Source organism: Puma concolor, chromosome A1 (assembly GCF_028749965.1).
Source record: "Puma concolor isolate L17-30 chromosome A1, mPumCon1.1.hap2, whole genome shotgun sequence".
Classification (NCBI taxonomy): Eukaryota; Metazoa; Chordata; class Mammalia; order Carnivora; family Felidae; genus Puma; species Puma concolor.
Genome location: NC_141667.1, coordinates 118,729,780 through 118,747,978, shown reverse-complemented (window position 1 = coordinate 118,747,978; position 18,199 = coordinate 118,729,780). Strand labels below are relative to the sequence as shown.

The 18,199-nt window shown below is 41.6% G+C and overlaps 1 protein-coding gene across 11 annotated transcripts in view; it reads right to left on the bottom strand.

Annotated features, from left to right (window-relative positions):
* The window catches only part of PPP2R2B (protein phosphatase 2 regulatory subunit Bbeta), a 462,912-nt gene that overhangs the window by 42,308 nt on the left and 402,405 nt on the right, over positions 1-18,199 (bottom strand). For all 11 annotated transcript variants that reach the window (XM_086701139.1, XM_086701128.1, XM_025924130.2 and 8 more), the window contains 2 exons: positions 16,101-16,278; positions 1,179-1,343 (listed from right to left, as the gene is read on the bottom strand). In XM_086701139.1, coding sequence (XP_086557265.1) covers positions 1,179-1,343; positions 16,101-16,278 — 343 coding nt within the window. The remainder of the gene's footprint in view (positions 1-1,178; positions 1,344-16,100; positions 16,279-18,199) is intronic.

The following is an 18,199-nucleotide window of genomic DNA, read 5'->3' as shown; positions in this document are numbered from 1 at the left end:
TTTTCTCTCCAACAGTGGCCTGAAAACCAGCATGACCCAAGGGCCTGTGAGTCTGGCTGCCCTTTATGTAACCCATCCCCTTTCTCTGAAGCTATCCTCTGGTGCCCACTATGGCCATTGGGACTTTGAGAGTTCTGGTTCCCAGAGCTACAACCTCTCTAAAAGCACTAACCCCTTCCTGCAGCAGGTGGTTTTCTTTTTTATTTTTTTTTAATTATTATTTTTTAAGTGTTTATTTTTGAGAGAGAGACAGAGAGACAGAGCACGAGTTGGGGATGGGCAGAGAGAGAGAGGGAGACATAGAATTGGAAGTAGGCTCCAGGCTCTGAGATGGGAGCACAGAGCCCAACGTGGGGCTGTAACTCACGAACCACGAGATCATGACCTGAGCCAAAGTCGGATGCCCAACCGACTGAGCCACCCAGGTGCGCCAATTCTTTTTTTTTTTTTTAATTGATATATAACCAAAACACATTATATTAGTTTCAAGTACATGACATAATGATTTGATATACGTATATGTTGCAAAATAATCACCAATAAGCCGGGTTAATATTCATCACCACGCACAGTTACAAATTCTTTTTCTGGTGATGGTAACTTTTAAGATCTACTCTCTTAGCCACTTTTAAATATGCACTACAGTATTATTAACTTAGTCACCACCCCCAGGTGCCATTCAGGACAGCTTCTCGTGCAGTCCAGCAGGCCATGTTAACTCTACCCCGAGATCTGTCCAGAACGCACCAGCGATTCTCCACCTCCAACTGGCGCCCTTGTCCCGGCCACGCCCATCCCCTGCCAGCGTACTGCAATGATCCCCTACCTGGTCTCCCTTCAGGGAGCTCCTCAGATTCATTTTCCCCACAGCAGCAAGAATGATCTTAAAACATACTTCAGATCATGTCACAACGTGATGTGACACAGCTCATGTCTCACTCACCTCTGGATTCCACATTCGCCTTTAGCGAATGTTTGTGGAATTGGACATGAGGTTCCATCTGTACCGAAACACCTGACATGGAGCTGAGTCCTGAGTCAGGCCAACACCTGCACTTGGCTGCCAGGGTGTGGAAGGCGGGGAAGGGGATCCAAATCCCCTGGGCTCTCCCCTCCTCCTCCTGCATCTCAGGGCCCAGTGACCCACCCCCAGCTATTCCGTGCTGCTTGCTACTCACATTTGGTGTGCCTGTCACACAAGGCCGACGCCCTCATATCACACAGCCGGATTGTCCCTTTGCTGCTGCTGTACACGAAGGTGTTGCAGTGATGGGGGTGGAACTCGGCTGCTGTGATCACCTCTGTGAGCTCCTCCATGTTGGCCGGCTTAATGTCGACGATATCTGGCACGGACGAGTCAAGGAAGGGACCAGAAGGGGGCAGACCCGCGGGGGTGATTTGTAGCAGCACTGCCTGCATTTCGTGTGACAGGCGAGCGTTTACCACACACAGTAGATCCTCACAGGAACTGTGCGAGCAAATGTGAGGGTATTACTGGGCTTGGCAGATGAGGCCCAGAGATGCCCAGGAATCAGAGGCACCATTAGAACTCAGGTCTCCCTGGTTCTTTACATTCATTTCATCCTCCATAGCATATAGAACATGTTCCATCGGCCCATCAAAGTTATCTGCACATGCAACCATGCTAAAATGTGCCGAGCTGCGTTTTATGAAAGACTTTCATTTCTCATTTGACAACAGTGGTGAAGAAACTAGTCCCATTCCAACTAAATAGTTCAGTTTACTTGAATCTTTCCCCAGACTCCTGGGTTGATAAAAGCTATCTATGATAGACTATGAATGCTCTTCTACGAAATCCCTGAGATCTTCCTTTTTTTTTTTTTTCTTTTTTTTTTTGAGAGAGAAAATGCAAGTGAGGAAGGGGCAGAGAGAGAGAGAGACAGAGGAGGAGGGAGGGAGGGAGGGAGGAAGTGGGGCTTGTCTTTTACCTGAAGTGGGGCTCGAGCTCATCCGATGTTGGACTTGAACTCAGGAACTGTGGGATCATGACCTGAGCCAAAGTCAGATGCTTACTGAGCCATCCAGGTGCCCCCTGAGATCGCTTTAACAACACATGGGTGACAATACTACGAGCTGCTACCATTTAGTGAACACTGACTATAGGTCAACTGCTGTGCAAAGCATACCATGTACTTTATCTCATTTAATCCTTATAACAGCTCTATAACCAGTCCTTTTCTTATCCCCATTTATCAGAGGTGGAGATGGAAGCTTGCTCCAAGTCACATGGCTAGAGTGGAAGTCACATGGCCAGGATTTTATCTCAGGTGCAAAATTTTGCTAACTGTGCAAAATTTGTCTTATTAGAGATATACATGACCTCATGTTTCTATAAGCTGTGATTTGCTGTAGAGCTTCTGTGGGAGTTTAAGCACCAGAAAAAAAAAAGCCATCCAGTTGTATGGTGGGACAGTTTTAGCCTCCTAGGGAATATACCTTTATCATCTGTTTTCTTCTTCCTCAATGTTTTCCATTCTGATCAAGAATTATTATAGCTCCATTTTTAAAGACCACATCCTTGTATATTGAAATGAAACATCTGGCCTTTTAATTAAGGAGGTGACTCAGTGGACACAGGACCTTCAGGAGGAGGTCTGGCATGTGTGAGGGGCTAGGTTTGTGTCGATTCCTTGATACCCTTACCCAGAGCTTGGGGGACCCATGTACAGATGGGAGGCATCTGGCTGGGGCTGACGTGCTGTCTGAGGACCCCACAGGCCTCGTGATGCAGATGCTGTTACATAGGAAAGCTGACCAAAACGTTGCCCACTTTTCCTGGACTTCACCACTTCTGAGACGCCTTTGTGATTTGGCCCCATGTGTATATCACCAGGTGGTATTTGCTTAACACGCTTTCTTCAGATCAGCTTCTATCGACTTTGTTTCCTTAGCCTCGTCTAAGCTGTAATCCAATATTCATAAAATCATGGATTTAACGAGCTACTTACATTTTGAAAAATGTACATGTAATAAATACATAATTAAAATAAACACATTTATACCTGTGCCGGGAGCTTATATACCCCATTTTGGGAAACAATGCATCGACTCAACAAGAACTAACTTGATACAGACTATGCTATTAGTCTGGGATGGATGAAAGTTTCTTATGCTTTTCATAGTCCCCTCCTTAGAGTTTACATGAGGTACAAGTGAATGCACCTGTATTTGTAGTCATACCAGCACCAACACAGCCATCTATTATCAAACATCACCTGTGCTCCAGCAGGCACTCTGGTGCAATAATGGCTCTGTATCTGGTTGTGCCTCTTTCCCCTTCAATGATCTCTGCGAAGTCCTGTTGTTTCTTTCTAAAATGAGTCTGCGACTGAACTGACACTACATTGTACTACAATTTCCCCCACCAAACCCAGAGGTAAATACTACTTGGGTCTCCAAAGCACGTGGGTCCCCTGGATTCACAAAACATTACCTTTCAACTCAACTGCTACCAGAGTTATAAATATTATTGCAGGTAGCACCACATGCTGGGGAACAGGAGGCTGAGCCCCCTGGAAGGCCCCAAGCTACATTTCTGATGTTTTTTCCAGCCCCCCTGACCCTTGCCCTGGGCTCTGTGGCCACGACACGGGATGGGGTGAGCAGAGGTTAGTGTTCAGCTGCTGTCAGATTTCATCACCCTCCAGAAAGAGCCTCCAAAGCCTACCATACCAGTGAGCATGTTTCTCTTTTCCTAAAATAGGGAAAGAAAATCTGGTGTCAGCTTTCTCAACCTCTACCAGGATAGCTCTAAAAACAAGCTTCACTGGAAGGGATCTTTGCTGTGTGGGAGGGGGAGGTGCCACATCTACTGTTATTTTTTTCTCACCTAAAAATAAAGCCCCAAAGTCAGAATGTGTGAAAACGACGTGCTTAAAGATATCTTTGAAAGCAGGAAGGAACATCCCCCACCACCAAGAACACCAACACGGATGTGCGCACTGAGTCTGCTTAGGGCTGCTTCCTCTGGGTCCATCTTCTCTCCTTCCCTCATTCACTTGCTCCCTCCCTTCTGCCCAAGCCTCCCCATCATCCCTCATCCCCAAGCATCTCTCTTTTGACTAGAATGTCTGACTCTGTGGGTGTTTAAGGATGACTCTAATCCTCTTTTTAACAACCGCGATGACAGGGACAAGGACGATAATAATAACCAGCAGTCAATGTTCACCAAGTGCCATGTATTGTCTCATTTGACCTTCATCTCAGCCTAACGAGGTCAGTACTATTCAGTAACTGAGGTAAATTAATCAAGGTCATAGGACTAGCAGAGAGAAGAGCTGGGATTTGAACCCACCCTGTCTGACTTCAGAGCCTGGGCTCTTGACCACATGCTATTTTCCTCCCCCGAGAAAAGGCCCTTACAGAGCCAGCCGTTCTGAGTGCAGTAATTCTGGCTCTCTTGAAACTTCCCCTGGCTAATCTGAGAGGGCAGACTGTGTGCTTTTAATTCACTGATCACTTTGGTGGCCACACTTTTCAGAATCAGAATTTGGACACAGCATCTGACTCAGGACTTCTTTGTCCTATGATTTGATAATTATTTTCCTCTTTTCTGAACCATAAACTGGGACAGAAACATATGGGATTTCTTGAGTTGTTAACTGATGGAGGATTTGCTGAGTTCTAAAAACATTTGGGAGGAGACGAGTTACCAAATTCAATGGCTTTATGGGAATGATGGGAACAGGATAGTTCAGATCTGTATCATCTCAGGCCTTTCTTCTCACTCTTTTCTAAAGGGAGATGTACACCTTCAGCATATGTGGTTTTGCCCTTCATGTTGGAAGGGAAAGTGAAAAAAGATAAGCACTGTATTATCTTGGAAAAGAATGATGCATTTTGACAGTCAATTTTCCCTTCTCTATCCTTCAGAGCTCTCTATCCAAATTATTTCCCTGTTGTCCCAAAGAACTAAGTGGTGGAAGCAAAACATAGCACTGGATTCGCAGCTAATATACAAGGCAGACAGCCAACAGATTGCTATTAAATTAACCCTGGGGCTTGACAGATCTGTTCTTCCTGACCCCAACTGCTTATGGCATTCCTTATTAATGCTGAGCCCAGACAAATTACCTCTGCTAACAAAAGGGGTTAATCTGCTTCTCTGCTGGGACTCTGGAGGCAGCTCTGAGGACAGGAGGGGGCATAGCTAGTTTGGCAGCTGAGCTCCGAGCTTGGAAGGCAGGAAGGAAGGTGAGGGCATCACTGTGCCAGGCAGGGCCTAAGGCGTCATTTAAAATAATAATTGAAGACACTGGGAGGTCACCCCTTAAGGGACTGGCTTCAAACAAATACGAAGCCAGAGTCATAAATTACATCAGCAGTGGGGTGAGGGAATGGAGAGGGTAATGGCAGGATGCTAAGGGGTAGCATGGAGGCCATTCAAAAGTCTTTCCTTAATCCCCAATTTGGAAAAAGCTTTCTACCAAAAAAAAAAAAATGTCTACAGCAACATGATAAAAGAAATATATTGACTATAACATACATATACAGAGAAAGGGAAATGATTATGTAAATTTTGATCAATCTCATTAAATTGTTTTTGCAATGAAATTCCAAGTCTGTTAAAAAACACGAAACATTGTATCTATACTATGATCATAATATCGTTTGAAACTTACAATGTGAAAATAATGAGCTAAAGGCAAGACATTAAATGTTAGTAATAGTTCAATCTGAGCAGGTCTATGAATTTTCAATGATCAGTTATCATTTCCACATTTTCTTCTAATCAAGTAGTATGTTAGGAGAGAAAAAGATATATCTCACATATAGAGAGATATCTATAAAGATATATCTCACATATAGAGAGATATCTATAAAGATATATCTTATTATACATATATATAAATATATATACACTCTGACCAGAGTCATGTAAAAAAATCAGAGAGAGACAGAGAGAGAAAATATAGTATGGAAGGAGATGTGATTAAGATCTTACAAGGGATTATATGGAAAGTCAGCAGGTAAGTTACCCTTTAGAAACTCTAGTTTACAAAGGGTAACTTACCTTTACCATTCATCTATCCATCCATCCATCCATCCATCCATCCATCCATCCATCCATCCATTGATGTAATCCTCAAATGTTCACAAAGAACCTGCTAATACTTTTCTCACCACAGGGGGTACAACCGTGGCTGAAGCAGACCCAAATCCCCCTGATTCGTGGAGCCTATATTCCAGCAGGTCACACGGTCACTAAGCAAGGCAGATAAATATAATATAAACCAGACAGTAACAAATGCAAAGCAGAAAAAGGAGGGAAGAGAGAGAGAAATGATACATGTGTGGGGGGGTGGGGACAAGGTAGGTGTATGTCTTACATCAAAAAGGAGAAAGCTTCCTGGATAAATTAATTTTTCCCCTTTTATTATTCACTTGCTTTTCTGAGCCCTTATAGTTAAGTTAGCTACAATTATGTTACAAGTGTGATGTAAAGCCCCTGTATTTACACCAAAATTAGGTGGTGAGATTATAGGTGATTTTATAATCTCCACAATACATATTTTTAAATAATAAACATTATTTCATTTTTTCTCATTGCCACGTAGTATTCCATAGTGTATATAAACCACAATTTCTTTATCCATTCATCAGTTGATGGACATTTAGGCTCTTTCCATAATTTGGCTATTGTTGAGAGTGCTGCTATGAACATTGGGGTACAAGTGCCCCTATGCATCAGTACTCCTGTGTCCCTTGGATAAATTCCTAACAGTGCTATTGCTGGGTCATAGGGTAGGTCTATTTTTAATTTTCCGAGGAACCTCCACACTGCTTTCCAGAGATGGTTTCACTCTTATGTGGATCCTGAGAAACTTGACAGGAACCCATGGGGAAGGGGAAGGAAAAAAAAAGAGGTTAGAGTGGGAGAGAGCCAAAGCATAAGAGACTGTTGAGAACTGAGAGCAAACTGAGGGTTGATGGGGGGTGGGAGGGAGGAGAGGGTGGGTGATGGGTATTGAGGAGGGCACCTTTTGGGATGAGCACTGGGTGTTGTATGGAAACCAATTTGACAATAAATTTCATATATAAATAAAAAAAATAATAATAAACATTAAAAAAGTAGTTTGCTTGTGTTAGAACCATCTGTGAGAAAATTAAGAGAGCAGAAGCCTCATCACCATGGGTCAAGTTTAAGATAATACTGTGATAAATATTGTGCTTATAACAAAACTGGGTCAGGAGGTTGGGAGTCAATAGTGATTCCAAGTCTGTTTTGCTCAGAGAATGTGGGAAAGTCATTTTCTCTCTCTACGCTTCAATTTTTTTTTTTTTTTGCCTTTGAATGGGCATCATTCTATTTACTCTGAAAGCCTCTGAGAATTTTGATTATGAAATAATTTCATGGAGAAAGATATTAAATGGCTTTATAGTCGACTGAATAATCCCATCCCTCACAGAAAGCACCTATTTTTCCACAGATAGCTTTATATGCATTAGTTTTGTGGGCTTTTGAAGGGGATGTCCTCATATGCTTCTGTCTTTATCCATGCTGATTTTGCTGATACCAACAAGATTTTTGTTTGTTTGTTTTGTTTCCTTTCTAAGCCCTGCCTAAGCCAATCAAGCACTGGAAAGCCAAAAAAGAGGCCTTTCTGCAGGCCAGGTTGGTGAGTGAAATCTATGTTTGCCTGGGAAAGATACCTATCTTCAAGCGCAGTTGAGGCTTTTCATGTTTCTGCGCTTAGAGTCTGCCAATACTGAAGGCGGAGAACAGCCTTATTTTGGCCCTGAGAACTAATCATAATAAAGTAGGATTTCCTTTTAGGGGACATGAATTGCTTTGAGTTTTTTTTTCTTTTTAAAGTCTGAATGTAATCTCTGGATATTAAGTATTGATTACAAAGCATCCAGATCTTGTTAGCTGAAGGGACATGTTACTTGATGATAAGATACTGGCAACCTCTGAAGAGGACTCTAAGGGATATTCCTCTTTTAAGAGCTTAAAAAAAGCCAACGTGAAAATATTTATGGAGGGTTTGCCAATTGCTAGGCTTAACAGGAGAGGCTGACAAAAAATATGTCACGGGGCCATCTTACTTACTGCTTATAAGTATGTACTGAGCTACAAAAGATACTGGGCTGAGATGGCCTCCATGATTTGGGGAAGGGGGCACTTGAAAATCCCATAACCACAGACCCTTCCCTGTTCATGTGACACAGAGCTTGAATTCCACCATTAGGAAACACCCAATACCCCTTCAAAGGTCAATTCAAATGTTACTTTCTTTATGAAGCAGTCTAGCCTTTCCTTCATCATTCTTCCTGTTCCATGCCTCCACAGAACCTTGAATACACCTAACAGGTAACCCATATTACTAGATTTGAGTAATTTGAGATGGTGTGATAGAGTACATTATACTGGAGTATGAAATGAGACTGAAATGTTAATCCCAAATTCTGTGACCCATTACCTAATCTTGAAAGCCTTTAAATTTGTTAACTCATTTACAAAAAGAGGAAGAAAACTACAGCACATGATGTGTATCACATACCTGGTATTTAATACAGGCTCTGAAAACTGTTGGTCTGATCTTCCCTAGTGTGGTCACATGACTGTCTCCCTCTGTCCACCTAATCACTTCGCTGGTTTTGAGGAATGTTAACTCGGTTAGGCTGAACTACAATCCTTAGAGTTCCCTTTCTAGGATGTTGCTGGTTACCGTGGGCTAACACGGGCTCAGGAGGGTTGGAGGACAAAAGGGAAGAAGCAGTTGCTCTGCAGTACACACACACCTTCTCCCACTTATTCCATCGAACACTAATCTATGTGCTACTGTAATCTAGGTGCTGTAAGAAGTTCTGCAGATGTGATTAAAGGCCCCAATGAGTCGACTTTCAGTTAATCGAAGGAAGATGATCCTGGGTGAGCCTGAATTAATCAGTTTGGAAGACATTTAAAGGAAAGCTTTGGCTTTCCTAAAGGAAGAGACTCCAAAAGGCTGCTGGGTCCACAGTTGTTCTCCCTCCTCACTGTCCATGTGTGGACAAGCTTCAACTCATGCTCACGTTCTTCCAGCTTCCTTGTGATTTTTCATTCTTGCCTAACTGCCTTACAGACCCTGGACTTGCTTGGCCAGTCACACAATTGCAAGGCTAACTCACTGTAATAAGTCAGTCTCTCTCCCTCTCCCTTCTATCCCCCACCCCTCTCTCTGTAGAAAGACAGACAGACACACACACACACCTCTCCCAACAGTTTTGCTTCTCTGATTGAACTCTGCATGATACATCTACCCTTTCAGATTACAAAAATCATAATATCAGGGATGGAGTTTTATTCATCTTGGCATTTCTCATGCACATGGTAGATGCTCAATAAATTTAAGTTATTAAATTTCAATAAATTACTTTCATTTGTTGTGACTTAGCAGCCTTCTCAAGGCCTAGTTTTTTAAAATGCAGAAAATCCACAGGTCAGTAATAGGTCAAGATGCCAGGCCTAGATACTGTAAATCACCTCAGCTTGTGGTTTTCTTAGGAGAGAATGGGATTCAAGCAACAAGGTTAGACGAACAAGGGGCTGGGGAAATGTTTCAAATATAATAGCTACTATTTATTAGGCCTTCTTTCTGTGCCAGGCACTTGGCTAAGAAATTTACATGGTTATTTCCTTTAATACCCACAACAACCTTATAAGATAGATGGTATTTATTATCTCCATTAACTGATGAGACAATGAAGGGGCAGAGAGGTGTTAAGCAGCTTATTAAGGTCACAAAGATTGTATGAGACAAAATTGGATTCCAATCCAGTGAATCTGACTCTGGAGTCTAACTACTAAGCTAACTACTACTAACTACTAAGCACTCCTGATTATGAAGCTATACCTACTGCTCTGAGGAAGCTCAAAAAGCCCAAGAAGTGTACAGTTTCATTCTTGCCCTCTTCCCTGACAACATGAGATCTATGTGCATAGATATCTATGTGCAAAGATAAATACCTTGTCTCAAGAAGTCTTAGGTCTGGCAGGCACAGAGGGTCAAGCAAAACACTAGGCCTTGGAAAACTTGGAAAATGTACCAAGGGTACATTTATTAATGGGGAGGAGGAGGCTGCCCTGGGACACACGGACCAATGTTCTGGATATGTCAATGGAATATTCTCCTTTTACACTAAATGCCAGCCTCAGATTGATATGTACATTTGTGGATGAAAGCCACAGCAGCAACAAGGGAGACAAACTTGTATTAGGCCCCACAGCTTCCTTCAAAGCCTGCCTGGCAGAATCCCACCAGATTAAAAGGAAGGCCGCTGTCCATGGTACTATGAAGAGACAGAAGCCAGGAATTGAGGTTATATGGTCCCCTCATCAGGGAATAAGTTCCAAAGGGCCTCAGTTCAGTTGACAAATGAAGCTGTTGTACAGGGGAGCTAAGACCAAGGCCAATGATGAAGTACCTCTAGAGTTCAGATGTCCTCTCTCAGAGAAATCCTCTGTTTCACGACCAGAGACCAGACTTGAGTAAGATGTGGCTAACCTTTCTGGCCTTGTTTGCATCATGCTCCACCACATTCTCTGGCCTTCAGTCACAATGAACTTTTTAGAGTTTCTCCAACATTGCCACACTCCCTCCTGTCACACGCCCTCTGTACATGCTAGACCAATCTCTCCACACCTTTTTTCCTCTTTCAGATCTTAACTCAGTAATCAGTTCCTCTGCAAAGTCTCCTTTTATTCCCTGAAATCTGTATCAGAGTTCAAAAAAGAAGCATACACAGGACTGTATTTCCTTTCCTCAAAGGACTTACTTCTGTTTGTAATTATATGCTCATTAGTGGGATTATTTGATGAATGTCATTCTGAAAGCAGAAAATTTCTTTTCACTTTTGTACCCCCATGGCTTAGTGCAGTGCCTGGAACAGAATAGGTACTCAGTATACAGTTGTCGAGAGGTGTACCTTTACTTTTACTTGATAGGAGCCTATTTAATAGCTCTTATATTGGACAGGGTAAGAGCCAAGGTCAACCCATTCTTAGTCCTGGGAAGAGAGCTCAAAGGATCCTAAGTATACCACAGAAAACAGTTTGAAAAGTTATGGCTGCTTCTTGCCCTAGAATATCACTAATCTAGAAATGAGTTATTATTGTCCTGAAATAGTTAACCCATTAAGGCCAAAGTTTGACCACTTTAGGCCAGAACCTATTATAAAAGACAAAGACAGACTAGCTATGGAAGGAAGGGAGAGGACTCAAGACCAGGTGTCAAAGGCCTAGGAATGCCTTAATCTGATATGGTATTAAACGCAAAACCCTGGACCTCAGAGATCCTTCAAATATGTGGTAACTAGGGTATAAAGAGCAACATCTTGAGAAGAACATCCAACTGCAGAACCAAAGGAGACATCAAGAACTAAGAAGAGGACCCAGACAATAAATTTAGCAGAGTAGCATCCACCATACTAACATTCAATTTTTCTAGTTTCCGAATCCTTTTAATGAGAATCATGCTTGTTTAAGCCTGTTTATAATTTATTTAGCAGGGTACTGGCCTAAGCATATGTGTTTATGTGTGTATATGGATACACACACAAGCATATGTGTATCTCTCTCTCTTTCTACACACACACACACACACACACACACACACACACACGGATATATTTTATATACAGCTGACCCTTGAACAATGTGGGGACTAGGGTCATTGACTCCCATGCAATAAAAAAACCACATGTAACTTTTGACTCCCTTAAAACCTAATGATTAATACCTTACTGTTGACCTTACCAATAACATAAGTTGATTAATACATATTTTGTATGCCATATATATTATACACTGTATTCTTACAATAAAGTAAACTAGAGAAAAGAAAACATTATTGAGAAAATCATAAGAGAAAATACATTTATAGTACTGTATTGTACTTATAAAAAAAAAATCTGCATGTAAGTGGACCTGTGCAGTCCAAACCCATGATCCAAGAGTCAACTGTATATACAAAATTTATCCACATATACGTATTAAAATATAAATGTTTTATATATGTGGATAATTTTATCCATATATATATGTGTATATGTATATATGGATAAAATATACATATATATATATATATATATATATATATATATATATATATATATATATAAAACACCTTAAAAAATTCTCACAATCCTCTTTTATAAAGCTTCTCTCTCAAGATCATGAAACAGAGGGTTGGATAAGTTAAGAACCACATTAAAGCTTACACAGCCAGTAAGCAGTAGAGCTGAGTGTGAACTTTAGGCTTTAGGACTTTCAGAAGTTCAAGGACTTTTGAGACTCCAAAGCCTGTGTTCTCAACCATAATGCCAATGGCCAATGTCACACAAAATGCCAGGCACTGGAACTTGTGACTTTATTTTTTAAACAAGACTGCAAGACCACTTGTCTTACTATCTACTTTTCTTCACATATAACTTACTTTGTAATTTAAGTGTTTTCAGTATCTATGAAGTCATCAGACTGATATGATAGCTGTATTTTCTAGTACTCATGACTGTAAATACCTAACCATAAAAATGAAAAAAGTCCACATAGTGTTCCTACCACCCCAGTGGTACTCATACCATGCTTTGGGAATCCCACATTATTCTATCCTGAGCCATATTTGACAGCCTTCTTAGTGGATAAATGGCATTATAGAAATGGTAGTAAACAATGTATGATTCAAAAAGACCTGCCTGGTGGTTGGTGTTTTTTCTGAAGGTGTTTTGAAAGATGGCCGCTTCCTACCCCAGAGGTGGCTTCACTGCAGTGACGAGAGGCAAAAGGGGCCCAGTTTGTACAGTCAGCTTAGTGCTTAAGGCGGTTTGGTTGAAAAGAACTATATAGATATCAGTGATCATCATCCTCATGATGACAATAATTATTTTACATATGGCTGTTTTAAGGGTGAATGGCACAGTCTCATTTGTATGCCAGCATCTGGCAGGCTGTCACACATCTGCAGAATATAACCTAAATTGTGCTATTAATATTTCCCCTTTGCATTCTCCCCCAGGCATCTGTCTCCCAAATTGCCTAAAGAAACCCCCCTCCCTCTTGAAGGCCTAGAGGCAAATCCAGAAAACATGTCATCTAGATTGGGGACAGCAGGCACTCAGAGTGACAGCAGCTAAGTCTGAGCAGATTTCTGGCTCTCGGAAAAGATGTAAAAGGAGAAAGGGAACCACCACCCACATTCATTCTATTAGCAGCCACACTTCTATGCACAATCTGTAGGCAGGTTGTCGGAGGCTCAGACAGTATGTAGAATCTACTCTGTGAACGACAAGAGATGCCAGTCATGGTCCTGAGGGTCAGGTCTTAGTGCCTCCATCACTGCCACTACTTGCTTAAAGCTGCCTTCCTTAAAAAACCTTGGCAAGCCAAGAAACAGACTCTTAACTACAGAGAACAAACTGAAGGTTACCAGAGGGGAGGGCGGTGGGTGAGGGGTAAAATGGGTGATGGGGATTAAGGAGTGCACTTGTTGTGAGGAGCACCAGGTGATGTATGGAAGTGATGAATCACTCTATTATACACCTGAAACTCATGTTACACTGTATGTTAACTAACTGGTATTTAAATAAAAACTTAAAAAAAAGCCTTGGGCAAGTATCTAGCACTCCTCTGTGGTGGAGACTAGACTAGCTAACTGTGTACCAAACCAGGTTAATCTTTTTTTTTTTTTTTTTTTTTTTACATGCATAGCTATATTACATTTCCCAGCCTGCTTTGCAGTTAGAGGTAGCCATGTGACTGACTTCTAACCAATGGAATTCATGCTATTTGAGGGCCTGGCTCAAAAGAGGCTCCCATGTGTGGTTCTCTACCATCTTCTCCTTTGCTGTCCTGATTGCAAGTAAGCCTGGTGACACTGGGGAGCTGCAGGGTGGAAGGACCTAATTCTCTGATTCACTGATTGGAGGAGGATGCTTGCTGGTGGTGATCATCATAATGACTCCATTATAACAGAAGTCATCTTTTATGTGTTTGAGTCACTATGAGGTCTATTTATATCACAACATTCAGAGCTTTACTTTAACCAACATACTCTTAAAGTGAGATTTCCTGGTTACATTTCACCATCGACTATCTACTGGATAGTTGCACTTCAGTGACCTATCGCACTTCAAACTTGACCTATCCAACCAAAATGGTATTTTCTGTGTCTGAGAATGTTCTAGGTACTGGGCTACAGGAATGGATCATACAAAGTCCCTTCTCTCATAGAATTTATACTCAAATATGGGGAAACCCCAATACACAAGTAAAAAAGCAATTTCAAATAGTGATAAGTGCTGTGAAGATAACAAGGAGAGAGGGCTACTGGGGACTACTGGTAAGTTACTGGAAAAGGACCTCTGAGGAGATGACATTAGATGGAAGTCTGAATGATGGCTTGTAGTTAGCCAAGTAAACTCCAGGGACAGAGTATTCCAGAAAGAGGGAACAGCAAATACAAAGAAGAGATATAAGAACAAGGTTATCCAGGAACAGAAAAGAGGTTAATTGGCTGAATCACAGTGATTTCGGGGAGAGTGACATGATAGGATATTAAAGAGGGAGCCAGGGCCCATTTCATTTAGAATCTTACAGTTCAAGGTAAAGAACTTGGATTTTATTCCAAATTCATTGGGAAGCTACTAGACTGTTTTAAACAGGGGGAGAATGATATCTAAATTAAATACTGAAAGGTCCACTCTGTTATGAGAACATGAACTATGTAGGAGATCAAGAAAAAATGGAGACTGAACAGGAGATTGCTGCAGTCACACAGAGGAAGGAATAATGGCCTACAGCACCATAGGGTAGGAGGAGCAGAATGGAAAGAAATGAGTTGATTAGAGATATATTTCAGAGGAAGCATAGGCAGCCCTCATAGACAGATTGGGCTGGGGGCATGGAGGCTGGTGAGGGAGAGAAAAGAATCCATACTGACTCCTAGGTCAGCTGCTCAGCTTCCTGGGTTGAGAAACCATGAACGGAATGGAAATTCAAGTGAAGAGTCAGGTTTGTGGTGGCACAGACCACAGGGCAGGTAGTGAATAAATGACCGATCCATATTATTAAAGAGCGGGTCATCATAATGGAGTAAGAATGTTGGCTCAGACATTCATTCAACATCTTCTTGATATCTGTGGATTTTAGCTAACAGAGGAGATAGTAATACTTACATTAGGGTTTCTTTGATAGAAGAAAGAAACCTTACATTAGGGTTTCGGTGTATGAAGACTAGAAGGAAGTGTGTTGGGGACTTGAGGACTGCTAGTAAAGTTTGGTGTCTCTTGATCCGGATGCTGGTTACACAGATGTGTGTGTTGGGTGAAAATTCATCAGGCTGTAATATTATGATATGTGTACTTCTCAAAATGAGATTCTATGTGGGACATTTGGGTGGCTCAGTTTGTTGAGCGTCTAACTCTTGATTTCGGCTCAGGTCATGACCTCACAGTTCATGGATTCTAGCCCTGCGTTGAGCTCTTCACTGACAGTGTTGATCCTGCTTGGGACATTCTCTCTCCCTCCCCCTGCTCCTTCCCTGCTTGCCCATGTTTTCTCTCTCAAAACAAATAAATAATACTTTAAACAATGAGATTCTATGCATAAAGTTCCTATTGCAGTGCTTGGAATGCAATAAGTGGCAGCCAGTATTATTTCTACTATTATGATACGATGAAAACCATTTCATGTGTACCTGTGGTCCATGCTGTCCATACAGGCCATTTATAGATCCTTTAACAAGAGAAAGGAATCTTAACTGAATTCTAGGGTCTTATCTTATAGTTGATAAAGTCACAACTGATTTTAATTCATGACACACAAATGACACACAAATTCCTCTGCATAAAGGAAGTGATTCAGACTTCCTATCCAGAGCTAGTCCTGGACCACTATTTTAGTAATTCAATACTTCTCTAACTTTGTTACAATGAAAGATGGACGCCAATGTAATTTAAAAGAGCATAGTTCTTTCTCCACAAGTGCTAGGAGTCTGTGGTTGTGACTGCTCCTCTCTCTTCTATTTCCCCCCAAGCCTGCTCATACCTGAATACATATGATTCAAGCCAACTGGTTATTGACCCCAAGGAAAGGATACTAAAACTTTGATTGGTTATTTCAAAGTTCCAAAGGTTAATCCTCAGGTCATCAGCTGACATGTAGGTTTCATAGTCGCTGTTGACTGATATGGAGTTGATGTGATACGTGTGTGCATTGGCGAATACTCTTCGCGGGGTGGCCTCCACCATCAGGTCCATGGGTCTCAGAACAGGCACCTGGGATGCAAGAGAAACAAATCACTTCAGAACCAAAGTTCTTCACTAGGGAAAACGTCCGCATGTTTATGTCCTTCATCATCACAACACAAAATCATAATCACATTTAAAAAGCTTGAAGTTAGAGAAGCAGACTGATAAATCACATACTCCTGTTTCCTCAGTTCCTTTTAGTTTTTTTTTTTTTAATTTTATTTTTCCCTCTGCTACTTTTAGTTTTACTTCTTTCTCAAAAGATGTCATCATCACTTAGCCTTCATGGGCAATTTCATACTTTATAGATTCTAAGCATTTTCCCTGGACCTTCTAGGTGGCCTCATCTTAGAGAAAGTACGCTTAGAAGCTACTGATCAGGCATTAGCTTCCAGAGCTGTTGTTCCAAGCTGCCTGTTTGTTTTAAACATGAAATGTACTTGGAAAAGGAAGTTGTGGGAAAATTTTAGAAATATGTAGTTCAACTTTGACCTACATATATATACTTCATGGCTTTGGAGGTCTAGACCCCATCCTGGCTTTCCCCCCCCCAATCTTTAAGGGCATTTTGTGAAAATATATAATCACCCAAGATTCTAATAGTTAATTCTAAAATTCAGCCATGATCATACATGGCACTCTTTGACAACTTGTTTTACCTGGGAAAAATCTTGGTTTATATTTACTACCCAGTGTACGAACCAGGTAGTGTCCACTTTCACACCAAAACTATCCTCATTTGGACAATAAACTATATGGTCAGCTTACTGATATCTAAAGGGTCCTCAGTGATTATTTGTTGAAAGAGTGAATAAGAATATGTAAGAAAATGTTTTCTTCTCCTCAGGTCAAAGAATCAGGCAGTTAAATCATTTCCCACACATGAAGGTCTTCCAGGCAAATATGAACAAGAAGACCCAGACTCTTCTGATTCTTTTTCTTTTTTTTAAGTTTATTTATTTTTGAGAGAGAGAGAGCGAACAAGCAAGCATGAGCAGGGGAAGGGCAGAGAAAGAGGGAGACACAGAATCTGAAACAGGCTCCAGGCTCCGAGCTGTCAGCACAGAGCATGTCGCGGAGCCCAAACCCACAAATGATGAGATCATGACGTGAGTCCAAGTTGGATGCCTAACCGACTGAGCCACCCAGGCGCACCCCCTGACTCTCTCTGTGAATTCAAGGGCACTTCTGACAACTCCTGGGTGAACTGGTTCCTGAGAAGGTGAGGGAGAACAGCAATGCCTGGCCGGGGACAGACTAAAAACGAAACAAAACAAACACAAAACACAGATGTTGTCCTTTAAGAGAAAGAAGAAAAAAAAAAGGACCAAAATTTCCTTTATGAGGAAGTCACCTCTTGCAGCTGAGCTAACTTGCCGACTAATTTGCTACCAGGTAGTTGATTAAGGCTTCAACTTCTGAATTTGTTTCATCCCAAGGGGTGAAGGGAAGAGGGCAGGAACAAAGGTTACATTTTGTGAAGTGTACTCACTTCAAAGGTATAACCTTTGACAAAACATAATTCTCCCAGTTCAGTCTTGAAGGGAGTTCAGATCACCTCTGAAGGAGATTTTAAATTAAATAATTTAAATAAATAAACAATTCAGAGAACTCAGAGTCCTATACAGCTCTGGTGCTAGACACCTGGGAGACAGAGTTGGCTTGAGATGTGGATGTAGGATGTGGTGGGGATCCTCTGAACACCAGACCAGGGAGGGAAAGGCAAGCCTTCATGTGCCCTCTATGCCAATTATGGATGATGGTTTTAGAGCATAAGCTCAGGAAGGGAGAGAACTCGAAGACCTTGGTTCTCATCACAGACTGACCACAGAGTGAAAGGCTGTGTGACCATGGGTGATTAACTTGGCCCTCCTGAGCTCTGGGCCATACTATTTGAAAAACCAATAAGACCCACTGTGCCCTAGTTATCAGGAAAGGTCACTGGGAT